Consider the following 26172-nt stretch of genomic DNA (forward strand, 5'->3'; position numbering starts at 1 on the left):
AGTCGGCTGTTGTGTAGTAGAAGTTCAATTATATCATATTCCGCTCTGTAAACCTCGAATTTTCTTTATCTCATTAAAATACTGAGGAGAATCTCAGTGTATACACTATACAGTACAGTACAGTATGTCACCTTCACCCTAAGCCTAACCACTATACTGTATAGTACAGTACAGTACACTAAGCTGTTTGTCTGAAATTGACTCTCGGATTCTCAGACGGATGGACGCTACCAATGAAAATGTGAGTTACAGTACGAAATACAGTACATCGGTAAGATGCACTGTACGCTTTGTCCATTGATTTCACCGTGTAGACAAGGAAACGATCCGGTCAAAGCTTGGATGCCATCGGCCGCTAGATTGACATCGAATTTAAGCGCCAGTAATCCTCGAGAATAGTAAATAAATAAGTAGAATGTCCTTCAAGCTTGTTGGTGACAATTTTACTCAACAGAGAGTTCTCAAGGTACAGAATCAATGTTATTAAACTCTAGTACAAGAGGTAGACATTTTACTCAAGTTAAATACGTAAACAAGATCCTCAATGCTTTACTAAATAAACGTTTGCTTGCTACTTGCAAGAAACCCAACATCCACTTGTTGTTGTTGTACAACATAGATATATATAGGTATCTTTGTAGTCTAGCTATATAGAATCGAGTATTATCATATGGATAACTTATACCTCACTATACAGTAAGATGCTCACTTTTTCTTCATGGATAGTTGCATATCGATATGATATGGGTACAAGGCTAGGATTGCAATCAATATTATTATTAAACAGGCACTTGTCATGCCTAGTCTATTATTTAGTCTAACGTACAGTCTAGTACTGCACATTACTACACTGTCAATCCGAAGTTTCTCACTTCAATGCACTATATATTCAATATATACAGAAACGTCGAGTAACGGAACTCCTGGCAAATAGCATAGATGAAGATGAGGCTCAACTCACAAAGAATGGACGGTATTGTTCTGTTGATGGAAATCTTGATCATTAACTGTTGATTAGCCAGTATAGTGTGCGTCTTACATAAGAATTGGGCAAGAAATGATTAATTGGAAAAATTCTATTTCATCATCTACAATCAATGGTTATACCAGTTTTTGAATGATATGAATTGCAACATACAGCATATTCAATAATGATACTTTATAATGTGATAGACTGTATATCTTCCAAGTTCATGAGATCTTTTTATTAATACAACATATCAGCTCCAATCTTGCATACAGCTTGAATTACATATACGTATATAGTTATATACTGTACTTCACTCTCTTTCTTTATACAGATATACTATATATTGATATACTCTACCGTATATATACTTTAAGCTCTCATATCTTTAAGTAATACAATAATGATTACTTCTAGCTATTCCAAGTATTCCATTTTTGCATTGCATACACCTAATTTCATGTTAAAATATAAATGACCGGAATTATAAAAAGTATTAGCAAAATGTAGTAGTGTTTTTATATATCTTAAACAAAAATTAATTTTTATTTGTAGTAATACTACGTATGATAGATGAGCATCCTAAAATATGACTCTGGTGCTATTGGCTCTGAATATCGCATAAGTAATAAATATATATATATAATTTCTTATCATCTAGCTATGTTTGCCTAGTATGCAGCAAACATCCAGTATTTGATACGATTGAAATGCTCTGTGTGCACAGAAAAGGCAAAAAACATGCTCACTGTAAGTATTGAAATTACGTGATAGTAGTACTGTATAGGCCAGTATTGTACGCGCGCTTTGTAACTTATTGCTTTCCGTGTCGTCATGATATAAATAATATTTATTTAAACTTCTTATCGATAGGGTCTGCTAAGCAACTTGATAAGAAAAAAGAGATTTTAGAATTATTAGAAAAGAGGCAGCAGGTGGAACCTGTAAGTATGTAGGGCATCATTAGATTAACGGTAGATCCCAGTGGTTAACATGCTATACATTAAAGCTTAAACTTTTATTTGAAGAAGAGGATGACGAAAAATGGAATCCTTCAATTTTTCGTGACATTTCATCATTATTAATAGAGTTAAGATGATTGAGATTGATAACTTAGTAATATTTGTCGAAGTAATTTACTTATTGTTTAGGTGATTTATAACTCTTGCGTTGAGATCTGTCAATTTTCGTAGCCGTTAACTATGTACATTAATAGTATTTCCAGTTCTATCTAAGTGATAGAAATAAAGCTAAATTTCTCGTACTTTAGTAGTTTATGGAATATTTTCTAATTAAATCCGTTGATATTTCGCATTAATTGAGGCCAATTACATCAATAATTTTGTATTAGGAAACGCTTGCAACAGCATCTAATGCTACCTCAGTAGACCCTCTCTTGCGGGATTCTCGGAAAAAAACCATACATGCATTATTGACTGCGACGCCTTATAACCCATGTGTAAAGCCACGAAATGCCGTAAGCATTTTTCAACCGTTAAAGAGAAAACGTGACGAAAATCCACGGTGTAGTACTGATGAAAGTTCTAAGAACAATGAAGGTACATGTATCTCGAAAAGTAACGAAAAAAATAAAGAAAAGAAAGTCTACGTATTTCCACCCAAACATACGAAATTAAAAAATGATGGAAACAAGTAAGTTGCCGTTATATCCTTGTATTTATTGATTTAGTTAGTCTAGGATCAATATAGTCTATAGAATAATAAATACCGTCATCGTAGAGTATCTTTTCACTAGAGGACTTATATTAATACTTTATTATAAAATTAAAATTGATGTACCGATCTAGCCCTAAAGGAGTCAGTCAAATAGTGACCGGTCATACTACTGGTAATCCCCTAACTACAAGATATATTCAGCTGAGGAGGTAGGCTTTGTTTATATCGTAGTTGACCATGTCAACCCTTATCTATTTACTATCGAGCTTCAAAATTTCTTGATGATATTTTAAGTAAGTAATTAATTAATTACTCGTGTAACAGTTTAGGATGGCGCTTGGATGCTAATGGAAATTGGTTCAAAGATGAAAACGTCGAGTTTGAATCAGATGAAGAAGAACCCGAGCCATTATTTAATCAGAAAATTGCAAATTGAATCGTGTATTGCAAATTTCGATGATTAGTGATCAAAATTATTTATTATACGAGGATGTGACGTTATAAACTCGCGATTAAAGTGCACATCTATTTATTTATGCTATATGCAATTTCATGTCCGACTACCGTGATACAATATTCTTTAAATATTATGATTCTTTATTAGACCTGCGTTATGTACAGTACACTGATATGCAAAGATATCAGAGTAAGTATTATGTAGTATAAATTTTTGATTATATTTGTAAATAGTGCTAGAGTGCACTCTATACTTTGTATATTAAAATTTTACGTCAATAATGTAGTAAATTATAAGTGAGTTAAAATAGATATTATCTTTTAAAAAATACAGAGGTAACAATCAATCATTATTAAAATGATCTTATTCTATCCTACATATCAATCGTTATTGTGATAAGGCACGCGTAGTAGGATACATTTCGATATGGAACATTATTTCTCATAATTCAGTTGAATTATGGTTTCCATGTAATTACTTTATTAGCTGCTTTTGCGGCTTTGATTACAGCATCGCTGGTGTCAGTTTCTTGAATAAATTGTAGCTATACAATAAGAGAAAGGCAAGGCATATAGTAATAGAACTGATGTGAGCATTTTATAATAAAATTTTGGCTTTACCTTCTCAATAACTTGCTGAAGTTCTTGCCTGCCTGATGGTGCTTCAGCAAGAGTTGTTATTGCCTACGTTACATTATCATAATTAGGACCATTAATAGAAAATAAAGTAAATAAGCATATATAATATTGACCATTTATTCTATCAATACCTTAATGGCATTTAGCCTAGCTTCGCTGTGAACATCGCTGAGAAGCGAGATCAGAGGGGGAATACTTTTGGATTCGATTGATTTATATTTACCCTCAGTCGTAATTGTTATGCTAGAAAATTATGGCGAGCGAAAATTTACTGTCTGGCTTCTAGATCGATAGAATTAGGCAAAGACCAGTGATAAATTTGAATTAAACTTACACCATTAGTGCACCAGCAGCCTTTGCTCTGACTTCAGCATGATCATCTCTTAATAAGATCACTAGAGAAGGAATTGTATTTTCTTCACATGCCTTCCTTTTACCATCGAGTGGAAAGCTAGAGTATTGTATCAGAATCAAATTAGATGACTTTATAATACATATATATATATATAGATACCTTGGCGAGTAACAATTAGTGTTTTATATTATTTCGGTACCTTAAATCCATAATGTCCCTAGCCGCCTTACATCTTATAGATGGGCGATCATGACTAAGTAGCATAGTAAAAGCACTCATTGCTGATGCTTCTAAGGCTTGATCTGTATCGATAAACATGCAGGAATGCAAAGTATCCAAAATAACCTCCTAGATGATGGTAATAAAATAGAATAGGCTCCATCTTATTTAAGAATATACATATGAGTATTAATATATAATAAGTTCAATATAAGTAGTGTATGTATCAGTATTAGTTATAGACTAACTCGGATATCATCTTCTTCAATCTTTAGTTTGGATACCAAACTCTCAATTAAGCGAGCATTAATCACACCTTCCGGTCCTGGTGGTGACTGTGTGCTCATTTGGATTGCTTTATGAGCATTTAATCGAACGTCATAGACTTCATCATCAAACTAATTGTCAATCAAATGAAATGCGCAATGTAGTTTAAGATATTTAGATTATAATTGGTTTGTTATTATTAATTGTTTCTATATGATTACCAGTTTCGCCAAAGGTATAATGATGTAGTTTTCTAAGAAGGCTGTGCGACCAACTGCATGACCTATAAAAATATTCGGTTAAAGATACGAATGTTAAACTATAAAGGAAACATCATATAACTTGAACTACTTGTTACTCTCAACGTTATCGCTTCAAATAGGAAATCATTAGTTACCTGCCATAATAAACAAAACTTCTGTCGTTTTCATTCGAACAACCGGATTAGTATCGGAAAGTAATCTTCTAAGGCTAGCAACAATGCCTACATCGGTAGAAATACAAGGAAACGATATTATAAGTCGACAATCTCCTTGTGTCTAATTACATAAGAGTTAGATCTTGCATGAACTATACTAAACCGAACACGGTAAGCGAAATGAAGGTTACATACTCGTATTTTGATTATAATTATCAATTATGACCGAGTTAAAATGTTTTTACCGACTCTTAAAGCGGAGCAGATGTGCTCAGCATTATGCATCACATCGCATAAAGCCATTAATGCTCTTTGCCTGGTGATTAAGGTGGCACTGTTAAGTTCACGATTCTATTGGATCAAAAAATTCAATCACGTCTTTTTAAAAAATAATTTATACTTGTTTAAAAAACTATCGTAAATTACAATTTTTCATTATCAATAAAGAAGCTATTATAGACTTTGGCCTAATAAAAATCGGATAGATCTTACTATCCGGTCTATAAGTTATCAACCCTAGTATATAGCATGAAAGTTGTTTCTTACCAATTTTGGCAGTGCTCGATCTCCATAAGCTAACGGAGCTTTAGTCGGATCGATATTTGGCGGCAGTTGTGCTGTTATTCTTGTTGTAGCCATTTCTATCTATTAATATAGTTTAATATCGGTAATCAAAGTGGTAAGAAAGCAATTGATATTCTACTTAAATGCTCTGCAATAATTAATGAAGGAATATGAATACAGGATATATGGCACAGTGCTATACCCCACTTACAACTTTATTGGCTATTGCCTAGAAGTGTTATACATACGATGTATTGAAGTTAGTTTATTGATATATTAGATACGCTTACATCAAATACAGTACACAATATTCTACGCTATACCAGACATGATTCTTTATCCTATATGATTTGTATAATATACTTTTGGATATAAACATGCGACGTTGCTATAGTAACACTTTCAAACTGTTTGTTCTTGAAACCCTCCCTATTGGCGAGATACTCCAAGTACGCCATCACAGCTTTAGAAAAGACTTCAGGTTCCCAAATAGTGGTTAGAATAACTATACTGTCGTATTGATGCATTGAATAATTATTCAATGTAGATCTATGCGAGCTTACTAAACAAGTAGAATTTGTGTTTATTTCGATGTCTTACGTCTCTATATTAAGCAATATATTAGACGTATCATTTTTATCCAGAGTAAATGAACTACCCGGGTATGATATAGAGGGCGCTTGAATGTTGCATATTACCGTATTATTAGCAGCGGCATAGGCAAAATCTACCTGATGATATAAATTTCAATCATAGATGGTTAGGATATACTATTTTACTGACTAGCTAGTTTGTTGAAGTTAATTTACAATAACAAGTAGTATCTGAACACTTGAAACGCATGGTAGATGTTACCATTAATTTTCGGTATTACAGCAATAGAGTCAATAGCAGACATACTATAGCGTACACGTGCATAAATATTAGCTAGTCGCTTATATAACGATTTATTACACGTAAGTTTATGAAGTAGACATGATATATACTATATTCAAGCCCTCAACTTATTCCCTACAATATTTAACTATAGTAGCAACGTGCGTGTGCATTGCTCGTTAAGGCATAAAATAGTATAGACTAACGTATAAAGCATATTGACAGTTAGTATTGCTAACTCTAGTACGATTGGAAGTATCATTTTTCCTGGTGATGTCCACAAATATTGTTAGGCCATGAATATTTTGAATTAAATAAGCAAAGCCAATGTAACTTTTTAATAGCAGTTTCATCATTTTTCGCGATACAATTTTAAAAGCGAGCAAAAGCAAACTCAATCATATTTTAAATAACAATAAATTGAATATTAAAATGCGAGTACGCACATAGACGCGCGGGTATACTCGTACATAAGTCAATTAATATTAAAGATTTTTTGAACATAAATCACTTTTTGGATGCAGATTAAGCCGCAATATCGGCGCTGCATATTATGATGATGAACGTTGCAATTAGTAAACAATTATCTACCAATCGTTATCCTTGATAGTAGACGTGTTTCCTTTCATACAGCGCATAACAGTTCTGCCATTGTGTTAACCATGACAAAATCGTGCTATACCCTGTTAGTTCTGAATGCTGTGTGAATTAGTTTTAAAAGCCATAAACAACAAAGCAGTCCAAGCGAAATACGATAGCACAAAATTTGTAATAATATGCGTTAGTGTCGAAAAGAATTAATATTAACATGGTTAGAATAAATCAAACTTTTTCGGGACATAATTAATAATGTTAAACAATTTGCAAGGCCATTGAAATGCGTATTTAGATATAAGGGATTAACTATTATTGTCGATTCCTAAGTATGTTAGGGGTATCTTTAATTGCATCACCTTTATATACTTGATACAAGCTTCAGACTAAGACGAGCGATACTAATAATGACGGCTTTTTCCATACTTTCGTAACATAAAATTTATAACTTTTAGTACTACATTTAATTGACTAGTGAGCAAGATCGTAAGAGTTTTAGAATGTGAAGTGACATTACAATCAGTTGAGATCAGGAGAAATCAATAAAAGATTGAGCAAATACAAAATTTGGAGATTACGAAATATAAAAATGATGATTGATATAAAAATTGTCTCCATTTCCTGGTTGTTACTAGGTGTTATTGATCGTTGGTTTTACAAATTTAATAAAATAAGAAATCAGTCTAACAACCAGGTTGAAAGCAAGGCTAAGTAAAAGAATACTCTAGCAACTGCTAGCTAGTCGAATGCATCTTTTTCTTCTAACGACAATAAGTCGTGACTCCCAATACTTTAATATTCTTTGTATCCTGTTCGTAAAGGATCCTTGCTGAAGTGATCAGAGTATTTGAATTTGCCTAGCAACCTTAACCGGAAAAATATCTTTTTTCAACTCTGTATCAAGTTAAACTGTCTAGTGATGGGTTGCGATTAAAAATAATTTTTTTCAGTTGATTGAAGCCAATTTCCTGTGATAAGGCATTGATATTTTATCTGTCGAACATTTGTAATCCACGACACCGTATCTCTAAAAACTCTTAGATATATGTTTTACTACTTAAAATGATACTACGTTATTACTAACCTATTAAAACTATAAACAAACTGCACTAAATGCTATTAGTCACAACTACACAGTGATGGCATTAATTCATTAAGATATACGCCTGAAGCCGAGTAAGAGAGCCTATTCCACAAGCAATTTTGAAGGTGAAATTCCATTTTATCTAGTAATGATACATCTCTCGAGGAAACACCTGGACCGATGGGTAACTTTCGTAGCCGTTGTATATTGGTCCGCCGTCAACACCTGTCCATGCAGGCGCAGTAACTTTTTGAGGTACGCCAGTACCTTGAGTTGATGATATAGGCACGTAATTGGTGTATGAATTTGCTGCTTCTGGTGCTGCAGGTCTATTGCCAGACATAGCATAAGCTGAAAAACGGTAGTATTTACCTAAATTTAGTCATTACAGCTAAACAATACTCAATCATGATCAACAAGTAAGAATAGCATTAGTGGAATTCAATTGTTCGAGATCGAAATAAATGTGGACTGGAGAATTAATTCAACACATAAACATGAATATATAAATTTATATAAGATCTATAGGGTTCGGTTTGTATAAGATGTGCCGTTGCAATAAGCATTTATTTGCTACTTGGCTAGTTTACGTAGTAGCAGATTGAATTTATTGTCAATAGTTGACTAAACTGGATACCGAGACATTTGCTAAAGACTAAGCTTTCATGATAATTGTACAAAGTGACTGACTGTAACATACAATTACTATACTGGAGCGTAGAGCTAATTAGCTTGACATGACGCAATGATAACGGTTATAAACTGCGAATCTCTCAATTAAACAATGCATGATAATGGTTTTCGATGTCAGTTCATTAGCATAAGAAAGGGAACTCCCTCGATCTAGACTCTTTAAACAATCGTCATAGCAGAGTAATATAATCATATTGGTCTAGTGAACGTTCGGAGCGGGCAGAAAAAAACTGTCGATTATTACGCATGATATATACGTACAAATAGATGAGAAAATTAACGATCCCTAGAACAAATTGGAAGATTGTCGCAAGTCTCTTGGCGCAGAATGATCAACAGCCAGTTTATAGGAATGGGTTAACTTTGCATCCACTTCAGGTCGTCAACTTGAAAACAAATTTAAGTGATTTACCCTAGTAACGTTCTAACTAAGAAGGTGAACAAAGAGACAATGCAAATGGCCGCCATGTTTCATCTTCACACATTCTGCTAAAAGATGTGTGAAGTTATCGGTGAGTAAGCAAAAAATTTACTTTCTTGTCATTACAGGGATACAAGTTTGTAGGAAAAGCAATCATATCCTATTAAAAAGGCTTAATGTACACAATTTTACTTACATCACTAATATTTACGCATTGCAAATTAATTACCGTATCCTATATTCCTGCAGATAATGTAACAGTGATATCACAGTTTCAGGTTACCGTCGTAAGTACGTTTAATCTCACATTTCGTCCATGATTGTAAAATTTATGCAACGTAGCGTTGGATAATTGACACGCCTAAATTTTGGTAATTTTTTTTAACCCTTAATATCTCATTTCTATCTCGAATAGAGAGTTAGTCAGCACAAAAAAAATTCTTTTAGACTTGTAATAAACTGTTCTAGTCTTAATACTAAGTGGTAGCTTACAACAGAACTAGGTTGCACTAGTGTATCTTCTATCAAAGGTTCATCAAAACTTAAAGTACCATACTTGCTTTTTCTAGTGCAGCTAAATCTGACCCTTAGAATGCCCCAAGATACGGTACGCTAGCGTTGTTTTCTAAACATATCAGGTACAGACTAAATAACCCCCAAAAATGATCAACCGAATTAACATTTTATACAGGGAACAACTATCTTCTTTCCATCTAGCGAAATGGTCAAACATAGATTTAAAAATACGTACTATGAAAATTAACCGACTTGAAGCGGCGTGATTTATCTAATTCACTATCTCATGTACTTACAGTATAATTTGTTCGTTAAAGAAAGGTAAATACAATTCAAGTAGGCTACTTGAGTACTATCTGATTACATTTAATGTTATAATATATCCCGCATTGAAGAATGTACAATTTTTGATGGTGCACGCTGTAGGGTACAGTAGATTAAATAATTGTACTAGTAATTATAAATTTCCCAAAAGGATTGCTAATACGATTAAAAAATGCGAATTTTTACATCCAGGTAGGTATAAATAGCCTCAATGAGTAGTTGCCACCCTAGATTAAGCTCCCGTCATTTTTGAATCGGTGACATCGATGTAGATCAAAGTTATGAAGTAAGATCAAATATAAAACAATCGTAGGCATTTACGTATATCCCTAATTGATATCCCAGTAAATTATTAGACATTGGATGTATGAGAAGACAAATGCCGCTCTACTGTAGATAGAAATAAAGCGAAAAGAGTTTTCGTTTGCTTTTTCAACATACGATTATCATTATAAAGGCCAATTTGTTGAACAGCCAAGTCAGCGGTAAGCACTTTGGATTCCTCAAGTGTCCGGCAAAATTTTTCGCTTTGCGCAATAAGGACTCCATTAACGAAGATCTATTTAGTATCAAGTTGATGGAAATCAACGTAGGTCGTTAAAATTTGATATTTTATGGGTGTGGAAAAAATTTACCTTATGGCTAAATAGTTGCACATCGTTTGGACCGTAAATTGGAACCAGATGATAAGTTGGGGCTGGAAATTGGTTTTTAGCACAGAACTCTTCTAGTATCTGTTCAATCAAATGGAATAGATTCAAATTTTGTCTACTTTAATAAGAGGTGCAATAATTAACTTATTTAATATAGCTATGAAGTGAAAGCAAGCAATATTTTTCCTATGCTACACTTATTTAACGGACCTGGACAGGATTTTTTATTTGGTGCTTCATATTGGTCATGTTGTTTGTTGCTACAGTTGGCATTTGTTCATAGTGCTAGAGTTGGTATTTCATTCCATTAGAATTAGTAAATATAAGAGTGGATATAACGAACGCAAGTTTATTATACAATCATTAATACACGGATGTGAAAGAAAGCGGTACTACTGCTCTCTTCACGAGGCTTTGGTGTAGCTGGTAGTACTATTTATTTACATCGTGTCATCGCGACAGTACAATATTACTTACACCGTCCTGAGAGTATTTCTTGTTGGTGATAATATTATTTTTGGAGTTGGTAGAATAACGTGATGGGTTATTGCGTTGATAATTTGAATTTAGAGCGCCTGCACTTAAACGACCAGCGGCGGTGCGTCCACGGCCACGTCCTCTTGGTGAACTCGGTTGATTACGATTAGTAATTCTATTTTTAAAAATGCAACTTTGTCATAATAGAGTTGTAGTTCAACGTATCTTTTCTCCACGTTATTGACTGTGAAATCTGTGTTGTACATGCAGCAACTCAAGTATTCATTAATATTAGACTAATTTGGTACAAAACTAACCGAACACCAGCAGCATTTAATTGTCCATATGGAGGCATTCGTGGAGTATAAGCATTTCCAGGAAAGGGGTTAGGATGATAGTTTTGATATCCTTGGGGATGCATAGAACAGGTGTTGTCTTGATGGTTCATTTTGGTATTCTTTAGTTGACGATGATGTTCACGATCGACCGGCTTGGCTAATGTCACTTCGACAGTACTACCGTCAATGATTTGGCCTAAATTGTTTTTAGTAGTTATGATCCATTTCATTATTAATATGCTATACGGATTTATATTACCTATGTATAAGAACAACAGTCCATGGGCAATCCTTTGTGAAATTTATCAAACTTAATTACAGAAACTTTCAATGATATGCGCTTGGTTGTTGTAATAAGCATTTTTATCCGATAGTAAAAGATTACATACTCGTATATACAGTCTATTTAAACAGATTAAAAAAAAGTAGTTTACTGCTAACATTTGTAACTGATATCTTTCGAATACTTCTGCAGTTTGACTTGACCAAATGGAAGGAAATATTACAAAAGTGGTACATTATCTCAACAATTACCGTTTTTTAGGGTGATAGCCATGTGAGCATCTTCTTTACTTGTAAAATGGATGAAGGCATAGTCTCGAATTTTTTTGACTCTTTCAACACGGGCAATGCTTTGAAAGATTTCTCTTAACGATTCTTCAGTCGTACTTAACAATAAATTTCGAACGTATACGATTTTAACCTAAAGAGAAGGAATGAAAGAAAGTAGTAAAAAATAGGTTGAAAGAATAGTAACATTGTATTCAGTCTACTTCACCATAATCATTTCAAGTAAAAAGGAATCCACTACTAACTGTGATCTATATTTACTAAATGCGACATCAATTGATTCATGTCAGTATCTAGGGAGGTATGCACCAATATAATTTCATATTATTTTATACGTTGCAGTTTGGTTAGCTGGAAGCACAGGTTTATTTTCAGTCTTAGCGGTGAGGCTGTTGGCAATGAACCAGTTGGTTACGCCGTAGCAGCCAAAGCTGATACATCTGGTAAGGCTTAAAATTGGTTTGAATATCCGTCTATCCAGTTGTGTACTGCTGTTTCATAAATTTATATTTACAAATGATAATGTCTAGGTACCCAGTTGTAGGCCTTTGATCATTCGTCGGTAGATCATGAGCTATGATCCTGTATAAAAATGATTCTGTTGAAGAGTAGTGTCAATTGTTTGCATCTTTTTTATAATATTCGTTCAGTGTGCTATTAAATTGGATATACTCGTATGGCAATGCTTATTTTCGTGTATTACTTCAAGTTTGTACAACACTTTCATGATATATATAATTAGTAGCTCTAGTCCTGAAAGGCAATTAGGTTGCTAAGGTAAGTAGTGAAGATATTCGTTCAGTGCGCTACAGCATTCGATACTTGTGATATACGCTTAGCCTACAGTGGTAACACTTTTCGTAGTAGTTCTAGTCGTAGAAAAGCTATCATTGATGTCTTGATATTGATTACGAATTGAAATCCTTGAAGATAGGATCATTGGAAGCGTATGATAGTCTATTCTAAGTTCGATAGAATACTGCCTGGTGATCATTTGAAATTCTAACTGATGGAAAGTGTACAGCACGAGGAATAGCACTTTTAGTTTACAGTGCTAGCTTCTGATCATTTAGACGGCACCATTTCCCTACAGTTTCTATGATTGCTATATAGACTATATACGAGTCGATGTGTATGATTCCATTTCACCACAAGCCATTCCATTCCATTTTTAGAACTCTTCTGTATTACACTAATCCATGCTCTAAATATGACAAGAGTCCATGTTTGGGTTGTTTTTTTACTCATATTTCATGTCTTCCAATCATTCAAGACAACGAAAACTTACTCTATTTAGTGATAGCAAAGGGTTATCTTGCTGTCTTTTCCTAGTCTTGACCTATTGGTATAGAGGATATCCAAGTCATTATACGTTGCCCATGTCATAGCCAATATTAAATAGTGCTTTCTCAAGATAGAAAAAGTCATTTTAAGAGCGTTTTTTTCACTATTAACCTATCTCGTTTATGTTATCGTCTTCTTTCCATATTTATCCATCACCATTTATCATAACTATCTAAATAAAGTAGTTGAACTCCTCGATCCGATCTGTTCTTGATGAAAACATCTCAAATAAATGAGAGTACTTATCACGTTCTATTGGATTTTTACAGCACCGCACAGATATGCTATAATGATAGCCACTTTCCTCATGTCGATAAGTCAAAGCTTGAAATTGGGATTTGGTCTAATAGCAGAATATTATGGCTTTGGCATCCTGTTTTGCTCAAGCATGAAAGGCTAACTGGGTCGCAGCCAATAATTGTCATAGGTAAGCATGCCTATCCTATAACTGTTTAGTAGAATTTGTTAGCGTTACTGTCATGACTTGTCTCCTTGCATACCACTACTCTATCCTCCAACTATTCTGATCTTCTTCAATCATGGAAGATGGAATACTTTCATAACTGATCACACTGTATGATAGCATGGACTTTATAGGTATCTATAAAGTCCATGATGATCGTAACTGGAGTAAACTGGTTATCACTGGTGCTATCTTACAGAATCCAGTCAGCTTTTTTTTCCTACAAACTCTACCTTGTATATTGTCAGAGTGGTCATGCTTTAATTAAGCAACTTTACTACGGTTGCTGATGGGTTCCATTCTATCGTTGAGGTAGCCATGTTTTTTTCCTACAAGATTTACCTTGGTATCGATGTAGTAATGCTTTGAGCAGCTTTTACTACGCTTATTGATGGGTTACATCCTATGGTAAGGTAGTCATGTTTTTTTTTATATACGGTATAACATCTACCTTGATATCGATGTGGCAATGGTCTGAGTAGCTTTTATCATGCTTACTGATGGGTTACATCGTATGCATGAGGTAGTTCTGTTTCTGGACAAGTTCTACCTGGACGCCATTGAGTTTTTTAAAAGCAGTTTTTGCCGACGATGACGGATGAGTTCGATCTTCGATACGAGTAGAGTAGGTTATGGCAAACTCTTTTGCGACCTTACTCCATTACTATGTTGATTGAACGAGAGATTACTCGCGTTCATGTTTTCTTCTTCTTCTTCCTGTTATAAGAGAAGAATTGAGTTGATTTCTACCCTGGGATAACTCAATGGCCAATGCTTTTTCTCTCATTTCCTTGCGATCAACAAGAGTTAGGTTACGGAAAACTCTTTGCGACTTTACTCCATTACTATGTTGGTTGAACGAGAGATTACTTGCGTTTATGTTTTCTTCTTCTTCTTCCTGTTATAAGAGAAGAATTGAGTTGATTTCTACCCCGAGATAACTCAATGGCCAATGCTTTTCTCTCATTTCCTTGCGATCAACAAGAGTTCTTACCAGTAGAGCTACAAGAGTACAAAACTTGGAGATAAAATTTAACTGAAAACACACTGTTTCGTCGACGCCGCATTACATTGGCTTTCTCAACAGACCTATTTTCCCGGTAGTCCTTCCTAAACGTGTATTGCCCGGCGCTTCCAGTCTTGAGAATTGGGCACTCTCGATCTTGATGATACCCTGTTTAGTATCGATGGATAGCATGGAAAAGGGCGAATATTTGTAATTTCAAGTTTGGAATGGTGTGCTGTACTGTATGTAGGCAAAAATTGGACGGCTAAGCATCTACGAACAGTCCGTAGTGTACAGTAGTTTTTGGTGATGTATCCATTTCTTCATAGCGATCTAATCGAGTACAATTTCGCAAATGCTAATCCATTTTGTTTGGTCCTTTTTATGCTAGTCCCTGTTGTCCGCAAATGCTAATCCACTTTGTTTGGTCCCTGTTGTTCCCAAATGCTAATCCATTCCACAGTTATGCTGTGACTGGCACATAATGCCATTTTGAGCGGTCCTTGTTATAACTAGTCCCTGTTGTTCCCAAATGCTAATCCATTTTGTTTGGTCCTTGTTGTGCTAGTCCCTGTTGTTCCCAAATACTAATCCATTCCACAGTTATGCTGTGACTGGCACAAAATGCCATTTTGTGCCGTCCTTGTTCTACTAGTCCCTGTTGTCAACAAATGCTAAGCCATTCTTTAGTTACGTTGTGACTGGCACAAAATGCCAATTTGTTTTCGTCCCTGTTGTAAAATGATGATATTTGCATTCTACGTTAAGCTCAATGTAGTAGGTTTCGGTAATCACGCTTTGAGTGGCACAACATGCCAATTTATTTTTGTCCCCATTGAAGGAGAATCGAGCAGGCTTCCGTAGATCTGCTTTGACTGGTAGAAAATGCCTCTTTCTCAATATCCTTTGACTAGTCGCTATTTGTGCAATGATGGAGGATACCTTGCTAGCTTTGACTGGCATAAAATGCCTTTTTGTCTTGACGAAAGGGCGCTAGCGACAAGACCGTTGCTAATTGCATTCTATCCATTGACTGGCACAAAATAGCTTTTTTTAACCTTGACGAAACAACACTAGCGACAAAACCATCGCTACCTGATTTTACACGAAAGAACGCAGCCTAGAGTTGCTTTACCGATTTTAAATGGAGTCCATTGCCCATTCATTGAAATGGAGGACAAAATGATTAACCAAACATCCCGCTTAATCAATGGGTTAATATCCCCCCGCCATGATCCGTTTCTTGACCGAGCAAAAATGGATACATAAAAAGGAATTATAAATACAGTACAATCAATAAAATGAAATAAGATTGCGGTTTAAGTTAGGGATTAGTAAAAGGAAGGGAAAGCCTCTTTGTAGTCCCTGTTGGACCCATGGGATAGCCATCGAGGGGCATTAGTTGAGAAAACTGCAGAGTAGAGTTGATGCTAGACATGGACAAGGTAGGGGGGGAAAAAAAGATAATAATTTCAAGCAACGACAGCAGTTTTGATCTAGAACTCCACCTAGTCCATTGGTAAAGTGAGGGTAAACCTATTGCATGGCTAAGTGATTGGCGACTTGTATTCTACTTGATTTGGTGGTTCATTTTGTTGCTAGAGATGCCTTTCCTTCATCCCTCTCCAACGCTATTCTATGATGGCGTTGGGGAAATAGTTAACGCTAAAGCTAACAAGACTAGAAGAAAAAACGAGCGGCGATTTTCTTCTGGTAATCCTTGGTTCAAAAATTCACATTGATGGAATTCACCTAAGCTTGTTTTACCCCCGGGGCTCTTGCTCCATCCAACGTTAACCATGAGTGAATAAAAATGTCTTTTCAATCACTTTCAAATGATTGAAGAGAAATGGCCTTTTAGAACAGAATCAACGACTACTTGATAGGTTATTCGTTCGTCCTTGACTAAAAAATGTACATTGGTGGATTTGAGCTAGGCTTGTTTTATCCCCTCTTACCCCAACGTTAACCATGAGTGAATAAAAGAAATGGTAGTTTATTACCACAATCAATTACTACTTGATAGGTTATTCATTCATCCTTGACTACAACATGCACATTGGTGGATTTCAATTAGGCTTATTTTACCTCCTCTTACTCCGTCAACGTGAACCAATCACTTTCAAATGATTGAAAAGAAATGGTCTTTTATTACAAGAATCAATGGCTACTCATAGGTTATTCGTTCATCCTTGACTAAAAAATGTACATTGGTGGATTTGAGCTAGGCTTGTTTTATCCCCTCTTACCCCAACGTTAACCGTGAGTGAATAAAAGAAATGGTAGTTTATTACAAGAATCAATTGCTACTTGATAGGTTATTTTTGTACCCTATAAGCACTTCTTGAACATGTTGAGCTCGTCGTAACCCTTAACTAAAAAATCCACCACATTGGTGGCATTTCAACTAGGCTTATTTTACCCCCTCTTACTGCATCAAGGTGAACCACCAGTGAATAAAATGATTGAAAAGAAATGGTAGGACAAGAATCAATGACTACTCATAGGTTATTCGTTCAACCTGGACTAAAAAAATCCACATTTGAACTAGGCTTATTTTACCCCCTCTTACTGCATCAAGGTGAACCATGAGTGAATAAAATGATTGAAAAGAAATGGTAGGACAAGAATCAATGACTACTCATAGGTTATTCGTTCAACCTGGACTAAAAAAATCCACATTTCAACTAGGCTTATTTTAACCCCTCTTACTGCATCAAGGTGAACCACCAATGAATAAAATGAAAAGAAATGACATTTTATGACAAGAATCAATGACTACTTAATAGGTTATTTTCTTATCCTATTAGCACTTCTTTAACATGTTGAGCTCCTTTCTCTTTGAAGTGTGAACTAGATGAGTTTTGAATGATTGTCATCAGTCAATCAATCCATCCATTACGCTAGCATACAAAAGTCTTCTTGTTGAAGAAATTAAAATGGCCAAGTGTACAACAAAGAGGACAAAAAAGATTCAACAATGAAAAGCCAATGCTAAATTTCATCTTGACAATGTAGTCAATCATCTCGCCTAAAAGGCAAAATACTCTTGCAATTTCCCTACCAATGTGGTGGCTGTCGATTGGAGTACAAAGTTTGTCGCGATATCCTTGATTTATTGCCCGTACAACAAGGTCCTTTCCCTCGCATGTCGCTTAGGACGGCATTTCTTCTCCTTCTTCGGTTCGAGTAGAAAGTTTGCCTTGATTGAATCAAGGATATCCAGGGGGCCATTGCCCATACAACAAGCTCCTTTCCTTAGCACGTCGCTTAGGACGGCATTTCTTCTCCTTCTTCGGAGAAAGTTTGCCTCGATATCCTTAATTCAATCATGGCGATAACGGGGCCATTGCCCATACAACAAGCTCATTTTCCCTAGCATGTCTTTTAGGACGGCATTTCTTCTCTCCTCGTTCTTGTCAACAAGAGGGTCCAAAAACAAAAAAAAGAGATAGACAGTACGCGTACTTGATCCTATTGCATGGAATCGAGGAGAAAAAAAAAAAAAGGTTGCCAGTCGCTTATAAACGCGTTCTCTTCCTTTTTCCCCCCCCCCCCCATATGAAAAAAATGGCGGAGAAAAAAAATCAAAAGGACGACCAACGTATCGATGTTATCCATCGCTACTTGGTCATCCAATGAAGGAAAGAAAGCAATCCATCATCTGCTTAGCCAACTGCCGAGTCAGTAATAATCTTTTCATCATGCTAGAAAAGAGTGTTCTTAAAATATAGAGGGCAACTCGTCTTGGATCATTGGTTGCAGGCGCAAAAAGAAAAGGCTAGTCTTCGCTTTTGCCACAAAAAGATGATATGCAGTACTGTATACCTTGCAAAGTATTTTCACCGACAGCAGCATATAGGGCCCTCGATGAAACTCTTGTCGTGATGGAAACAACACCAATTGAAATTGAAATAGTTGGCCACTAACTGAACCTATTGGCGTAATGGAGTCGCAATGCTAGCACAGTCAAGACCGTAGTCATTTTGCTGGGGTTAAAGTCTACAAGATAAATCTCCTTGCTTGCAGAGTACCGTCATGGATGGATCGCATCATTGATGATTGCTGTATCTTACTGATTCAAGACAACAATTTCAATTTGTTGTCTTTCCAAAGTGAAAACCCAGTGTAGTAAAATCGCCATTTCCCCCCTGTATTGCAAATGCTGTCCATGATGGAACAGCAAGCAATAAAAGATGAAAGTGCTTACGAAATTAAGCCAATAAAGCATTTGAATGAAGTAGTGTTGACTAAAGTAATTTACTTTGTGTTCTCCAATTGGATAAGTACTACAGAATGGTAGAGTAGTCATCCATGAAGAGATCATTTTGTTCTTCCTACAAGGTAAACCGCTAATGAATTGATCTCCTTTCTGATATCGATTGATGAATGGAGAATACCCGACAGCATCTCTCTCCCGTATTTCCAACAAGTACGTCAAGAAGAACATTCAAAGAAGTAGCGAAAATGAGAGCCAAGTTTGAATGATTGCGTTATGCAAGTAGAAATGCAAAGGTTGTCATACAACTTGTATAGTAAAAAGAGTTGATGTTGAAAATCTTTTTCAGCATACTGTAGTGGAGTGATTCAAGGCGCAATGGACGATTTATTTTACCTCCTCCATTCCATTGCTATGTTCAAAAGTGTTGTCCATTGATTCATCAGTTAACAATCTAGCAAACATTGCCTTTTACCAAGAGAAAACTATCATTTCTCGCCCTATTTCCATGCTGTTATTGCAGCCTAGGGTATCTAGTTTAGCGTTTCCCTCATGGAAAAAAGGTCGACAAACTACGTATCAACGTTGTGCTTTCATCAACGACGACTACAACAAGATTGAAGGTTTCGTCCAGTGGAGAAGATTGCTAAAACAACGTATGTAATTTGTAGTGGATGAGTGGACAAGGTCGTCAAATCACGTATCAACGTTGTGCTTTGATGAATGGAGAATATTGTAAAACTCGCAAGTTGTGCTTGAAAGAGTAGAGAAGGTAGTCCAAGCACTTATCGAAATTGTACTTTAATTTATCAATGGAGAATGTGGTAAAAACAACCATTTCCATTGGTGGTTGAAGAAGAGGGAAAGAGAGAGTAAAACTACGTCTGTCAGTTATGCTTGAATGAATTCACAATGTCGTCAAGCAAAGAATGCAATTGATTTATCCTACAACGAGTCTCTAATAGAGCAAAAAACCCTATTGGATTTTGCTAACAGAAAATAGCAGCAGGATGGGCAAATGATGGCTTGTCTTGTTCTTCCTTGAAAAGCTATTCTGAAGGCATGCTGCAGCCATAATGTCTGGCGTATCGAGTTGATGGTAGAATGGATGTAGTTTTTAAAAAAACCACATCCATTTTACCCACAGAAAATGCCAATTACATGATCAAAGAAGCGATGGGGAATTGCATGTTAAAAGAACACATGGGAATTGCATGTTGAAAGGACAAATGGGAATTGCATGTTGAAAGGACAAATGAGAATTGCATGTTGAAAGGACAAATGGGAATTGCATGTTGTTCTTGCTACGTCTGTGTGTATGTGATGTTAGCTTGAAGAATTTAGTGGAGAATGGAGCAAAAGCATTTTGCTTAATAGAAAATAGCCGACACGATTGGTGCTCATTTTATACAGTATACTGCTATTGCGGCACGCTATAGTCGCCATATTGGTGGAGAGGACTTGTTGTAATTCGTTTATTGTAATGATTCTTCTTTAGGGGTTAGAATCATCATTGAAGAAGCGGGTGGTCATTATGGATTAGGTTGGAAAGCGAAAGAAATGAAGGTTGTTAACTGCCTTGGTTCTGTCGTCGATCAAGGAAGGAAAATTTTGTACATTCCATGTACAAAATGTTGCAAGTGGATGATGAATCAAAAAGGGGGGAAAAAAATAAAGGCAAGGAAAAGAAGAATAGCCTTACCTGATCCATAATTTCTTCATCTACTTCAATTTCTGGCTCTGCCCAATCGACAGCAATTTTATGCCCCCATAATTCCACGTTGTTGTTATTCATCAATTTCCTTCTAGCCATTGCAGCCGCTCGATGATTAGTATACTCTACAAAAGCAAAGCCGCGATTTTTGGTCTTGTCACTAGCCGATGGGTAAACAATGACATCGACGACATGTTCGGTAATTTTGGCCATTTCACTGCGAATTTCTTCTCGCTTAATCGTCTTGGGTATACCACCAATAAATAAACGACAATTATCCACCGACGAGCAGACACCAATCATTCTACCTTGGCGTATTTCATAATTATTCAATTGCTTGATACACTGGCGAGCTGCACTTTTACTTTGGTAGACGACAAAAGCATAGCCACGATTATTGCCGGAGAAATCCATCATGAGGCGAACTTCATAGATTGGGCCGATTTTTTCAAAGACTGGCACTAATTCATCTTCGAATAAATCACGAGGGATTTTGCCAATAAATACTTCACAGCCACGAGGTGGTGGCAACTCGTTCCAATCGGGTGGTGGACCAAATCGACGTTGGCCATTGGATTGGCTGAGTGGAAAAGCAGTGCGTTGAACTAGTTCTCGTAAAGCATTTTCTTTCTTGGTGCCAACGACACTATCAGGAAGTTGAATTTGTCCATCTTGCTTGCTAGCTAACTCTTGCTTTTCCTCTCCATCGTTGTTGTCTTGCTTGTCATCATCGTCTTGATTTACACTAGTAGCTACACTAGGGTTGTTTTCCTCCTCCTCCTCCTCCTTCTTCTTCTTGTTGGTGGTTGCATTACTTTCAACGCTTGTTGTTGTCGTTGTACTAGTAGTAGCAACAACACTCGTTGTATTTTCCACTCTTGCAGCAGCAGCATCATCGCCATTGCTACTCCTAGGAGTGCTGGTGGTAGTAGCAGCGCTACAACTTTTCTGACATGGATCGGTTACTGAAGGCATTGACGACGGTTTTGCCGAAGCTAGTCCACACACTCTATTGCTTAATAAAAACAGGATTAGCTCTCTTTCTCTCTTATTCAAGCGTAGACAACATGTCCTCATTAGGCAATCAGTTAATTATACTGCAGCATACTCATTAAAATGGATAGGAGTCAATCAATTGTTATTGCCCCCCCCCCAAAAAAAAATGATAAACTCAACCAATCTCTCTCTCGCTTACCTTTTGTTGTTGTATAGGAAAATTACGATACTCGTCGATGGTAAGATCAGCCAAAGCAATCTCTTCTCCACTAGATCACCAAGCTTGTATGCAAAAAAAGATCAAGTTAATTAATCAAGCCGAGCAATAATAAGGTTGATCAAGCGGTTAATGAAGCTTGCACAAAATGGCTACAAACAAACACGATGATCAAATCGAGCGCTTGCTTGTCTTGGATACCGCCTAGCGATAGCAAGGATAAAACTTCTTCAACACCCTATATACTCAACCAACTTGCCTATAGCAATACTAGATCGACTAGTCCTAGTCTATTACTCTTTCCAATCGTCTAAATCGCAATGGACTAAAACTTCCAACTGCTTATTTGCCTTTCTATGCTGGAGATTGGCATACTGCGGCTTTTCTTCTTGCTCACCTTGATGGCAGTTTGAATGCGATTTGCTACTAGACGTTAAAGTGGATTTTAGCTATCTTGTGTATCAAGTAGGTGTACGTGAGACTGGCTAATGTATGAAAATGGATGGAATTACCTGAATTTGGCTTGATTGCACTCCAGTCAACAAGGGAAACATTGCCCGACTCTTAGTGTTATCCTACTATTGTACACTATTGAAAGGAACATACTACTATCAGTGCGATTGTAGCACGGTACGGTACGGTACGGTACACTCTGCAACCTCATTTGCATAAACGGACTCGAACGTCAACGCAGTGGACAGACACTCCATGGTATCGTTCTCTTGCTACTACGTCAGCGCATCCACTGACGCTTGTCATGCCTCATACACAAGCGTGTCAATCGTCTCCTAGGTCAGCGCCTCTCTCGCATGACTTTGCGATCAGTGGCTGCTTGCTTTCAGCCTTTCTTCCTTTCCTCCATCATCACTGACTGTATGGCGAAGTTTATTTTTTTCTCTCATGGAGAAGGAAATAAACATCAATAGACCTACAGTAGAAATGGCTGAGAGAGAAGAATGTTGACTCATCTCTGCTCTATCTTCTCTTGGACGCTCGATTGAGCTGGAGATTGCATGTCCGATCGTCTCCTTAGTCAGCGCCTCTCTCGCATGACTTTAAGATCAGCGGCTGCTTGCTTTCAGCCTTTCTTCCTTTCCTCCATCATCACTGACTGTATGGCGAAGTTTATTTTCTTCTCTCATGGAGAAGGAAATAAACATCAATAGACCTACAGTAGAACTGGCGGAGAGAGAAGAATGTTGACTCATCTCTGCTCTATCTTCTCTTGGACGCTCGATTGAGCTGGAGGATTGCATGTCCGATCGTCTCCTTAGTCAGCGCCTCTCTCGCATGACTTTAAGATCAGCGGCTGCTTGCTTTCAGCCTTTCTTCCTTTCCTCCATCATCACTGACTGTATGGCGAAGTTTATTTTCTTCTCTCATGGAGAAGGAAATAAACATCAATAGACCTACAGTAGAAATGGCGGAGAGAGAAGAACGTTGACTCATCTCTGCTCTATCTTCTCTTGGACGCTTGGTCAGCTCCTCTCTCGCATGACTTTGCGATCAGTGGCTGCTTGCTTTCAGCCTTTCTTCCTTTCCTCCATCACTGACTGTATGGCGAAGTTTATTTTCTTCTCTCATGGAGAAGGAAATAAACATCAATAGACCTACAGTAGAAATGGCGGAGAGAGATGAACATTGAGTCATCTCTGCTCTATCTTCTCTTGGACGCTCGATTGAGCTGGAGATTACATTGTCCAATCCCTCCCTAATAAAAAGGGATCGAGAGGGATAGAGCGAGCAATTGCTTACTTGTTATTACGCCAAGGGTTCCTCTCCATTTTCAACACTTTCACTCCACATTCAACTGGACGCCAATACATAATCCAGCAAATGCGCTGGATAATCATACTTTCTGTAGTAATTGTCTTGATGGATAGGACAATGACAAACGGATCGACGATCATTTGTCATCAATCGCATCATTTTGCATCCATGGACGGTGGGCTACGGGACTAGCCATCAACTACTTTGTTGATAGTCAAATCGATCAACCGATGCAATTCTCCTACTACAAAGTCATTTTCTCCATTTCAGCATGGATTAAAATACTGCATCATTGTAGGCGTAGAGTATCGTTTAGTGAGCAGGATTTTCATAAAGGGATTGTATTGGCAGTCAGGTGCTGATCATGATATGCAATTCATCATCACCAATCGACAACGGTCTACTGGCTGTAGACAACATTCTGCCATTCATAGATTACACTTTACAATAACTTCACAAGAAAAAGAAACATCTATCCTGTCTACCACTACTGTCATCATGATACAAAATGAACACAGTGATGTAGTTTTCTTGACAGTGTAAACTACAGATATCAAAGACGGGGAAAAAAATGACTAGTAAAGGGCGCACTCCAACATTTTTTTCTTTTACCTTGATGCCATCAACAATGTTAAATCAATAGCGTTAAAACTAGGTGCAATAGATACCTCGCCTAAATCTCTCCCAGGGTAGCGATCCCCTGCTATGAAAACAATCCACGGACTGCTTAATCAATAAAATTACATTGATTGCAATTTGCATCACAGAAATATTTTTCTTAATATCAACTACTTCTGATAGCAAGGACTATAATGACAACAGCTAAAATGCAACCCAATACACACAAGTGGATAGCCATCTCATCATGACTGTGGTATACCATTTCTTTTTTGCGGACTAGTCCGCCAATATAAAAAAAAAAATACATTAACGAATAACCGCTCTCCACAGTGGAAGTTCTACGCCCACAGTTAGAAATATCAATAGTTCTGTTTATTTTTAATTAATCTATTCATGGAATAAAACGTAAAGAGTCCTCCATGAAATAACTTGGTTTTCGCTTGGTTATTACCCTACTGTAGAATAAAGTCTGTATGGATCAACTCTGATTCACTGTAGGATCTAGCATTGGCTTAATAGTTAGTTTGTCTTGCAAACGTTGCGGCTATATCAATCAATTATGTAATTATGAATTAGTAACAAAATATGCAATACGTAAGGCAATGTAGCGATCGGACTCATGACCGCCCAAGCCAATAAGTGCAATAGAACTAGATAGCATGGAAAAACCAGCTTACAACTACAGTATTGAATGAACGAGTCTTGTGGATGCTAATCGTTGCAGTCGTCCATTAGAGGCAGAAATAGCCACATCCATTCTCCGATTGGTAATCATAAAAGGCATGATCGACTACTGTACTCCTATAACAAGCCTCGTGTTCATAAATTCAACATGATATGGTCTAGGTAAAGGATAGCAAATACTATAAATCCAATGGCGTTGTTATTCAATTTGAATAATGAGATGAAACAATAAACAAATTTGAATACATTTCCACTAATAAATATTTTGTTAATTTTAAAATTATTATGATATTATGCAATTGTATAAACGAAATTGAGATTGGACATAATACGTGTTGGATAGACAAAAAAAAAAAGTGTTCAATTGAATACGCAGTTATTATTCAACATTTCTACACCGTCTCTTCGTAGACTACTAACGACTAGACTGCAAGTGCAAATACAAAACCTTCAACTAGGGTGTATTTTAAAATTATCCATCGCACAGTGTTGTCATGAAGCTTCGTGTGGTTGAAAATTTTCTATTGGTGATCTACGTAGTTCAAACACAACGACTGTTTTGATATCGACAAACACGCCCTATTGATCACGTTCGGTTTATTTATTCGCCTAATTAGAAAAATAATCAATTCAATCTGAGTTAAAAATGACATTAACTCGGTACCTTATTTGCTTAATGATCAACCGATAAAGCGATGCCCTTTAAAGCTAGAGATAATCTTATTCTTACTGTAGATTGGCTAAAGAGAGCTATTTTTGCAATTTACGGTACGCCATGCTGTCTCTTCCTAAATCTATAGTCTTTGACTCAAGTAATCTGTACCATGCTTTGACAGCCTATCGATGACGAATCGGTCTACGTGTTTATCTGCTATAGCAATAATTCAATTAGAATTGATGGCATTATGACAGTGAAAATAGGATGTAAGGTTGAGTAGTATTAACAGAGCGATATAAGAGCGCTATTGGATGATTACTCTCCTAAATTACTCACTGACCAGTGTCTTCAATGAACTTCTACTGGTCACAA

General features: G+C 36.5%; 3 protein-coding genes across 3 annotated transcripts; 1 reads left to right on the forward strand and 2 right to left on the reverse strand.

Moving 5' to 3' along the window:
- Window positions 1-415: 415 nt before the first annotated feature.
- On the forward strand, window positions 416-3080 carry TRIADDRAFT_51718 (uncharacterized protein; the record flags this gene model as incomplete). The annotated part of the gene is made up of 7 exons (XM_002107784.1): window positions 416-466; window positions 903-973; window positions 1629-1717; window positions 1841-1911; window positions 2319-2620; window positions 2776-2853; window positions 2969-3080. The coding sequence occupies 7 exons, from the start codon at window positions 416-418 to the stop codon at window positions 3078-3080; spliced, it is 774 nt and encodes a 257-aa protein (XP_002107820.1).
- Window positions 3081-3239: 159 nt separating this feature from the next.
- Window positions 3240-7227, reverse strand: TRIADDRAFT_63484 (uncharacterized protein). The gene is made up of 13 exons (XM_002108587.1): window positions 7070-7227; window positions 6261-6293; window positions 5774-5791; window positions 5545-5643; window positions 5244-5349; window positions 4978-5064; window positions 4802-4863; window positions 4562-4711; window positions 4294-4442; window positions 4074-4190; window positions 3871-3982; window positions 3722-3784; window positions 3240-3645 (listed from the first exon to the last, which is right to left on the reverse strand). The coding sequence occupies exons 1-13, from the start codon at window positions 7100-7102 to the stop codon at window positions 3559-3561; spliced, it is 1116 nt and encodes a 371-aa protein (XP_002108623.1). The 5' UTR covers window positions 7103-7227; the 3' UTR covers window positions 3240-3558.
- Window positions 7228-11669: 4442 nt separating this feature from the next.
- TRIADDRAFT_689 (uncharacterized protein) lies at window positions 11670-21505 on the reverse strand (the record flags this gene model as incomplete). Its single annotated transcript, XM_002108588.1, has 3 exons — window positions 11670-11734; window positions 12073-12241; window positions 20843-21505. Coding segments are annotated over 3 exons (897 nt in total), but the record flags the coding sequence as incomplete, so codon positions are not given.
- Window positions 21506-26172: the final 4667 nt, after the last annotated feature.

The sequence above is a fragment of the Trichoplax adhaerens genome, genomic scaffold, assembly GCF_000150275.1.
Source record: "Trichoplax adhaerens TRIADscaffold_1 genomic scaffold, whole genome shotgun sequence".
In the NCBI taxonomy this organism is placed as follows: Eukaryota; Metazoa; Placozoa; class Uniplacotomia; order Trichoplacea; family Trichoplacidae; genus Trichoplax; species Trichoplax adhaerens.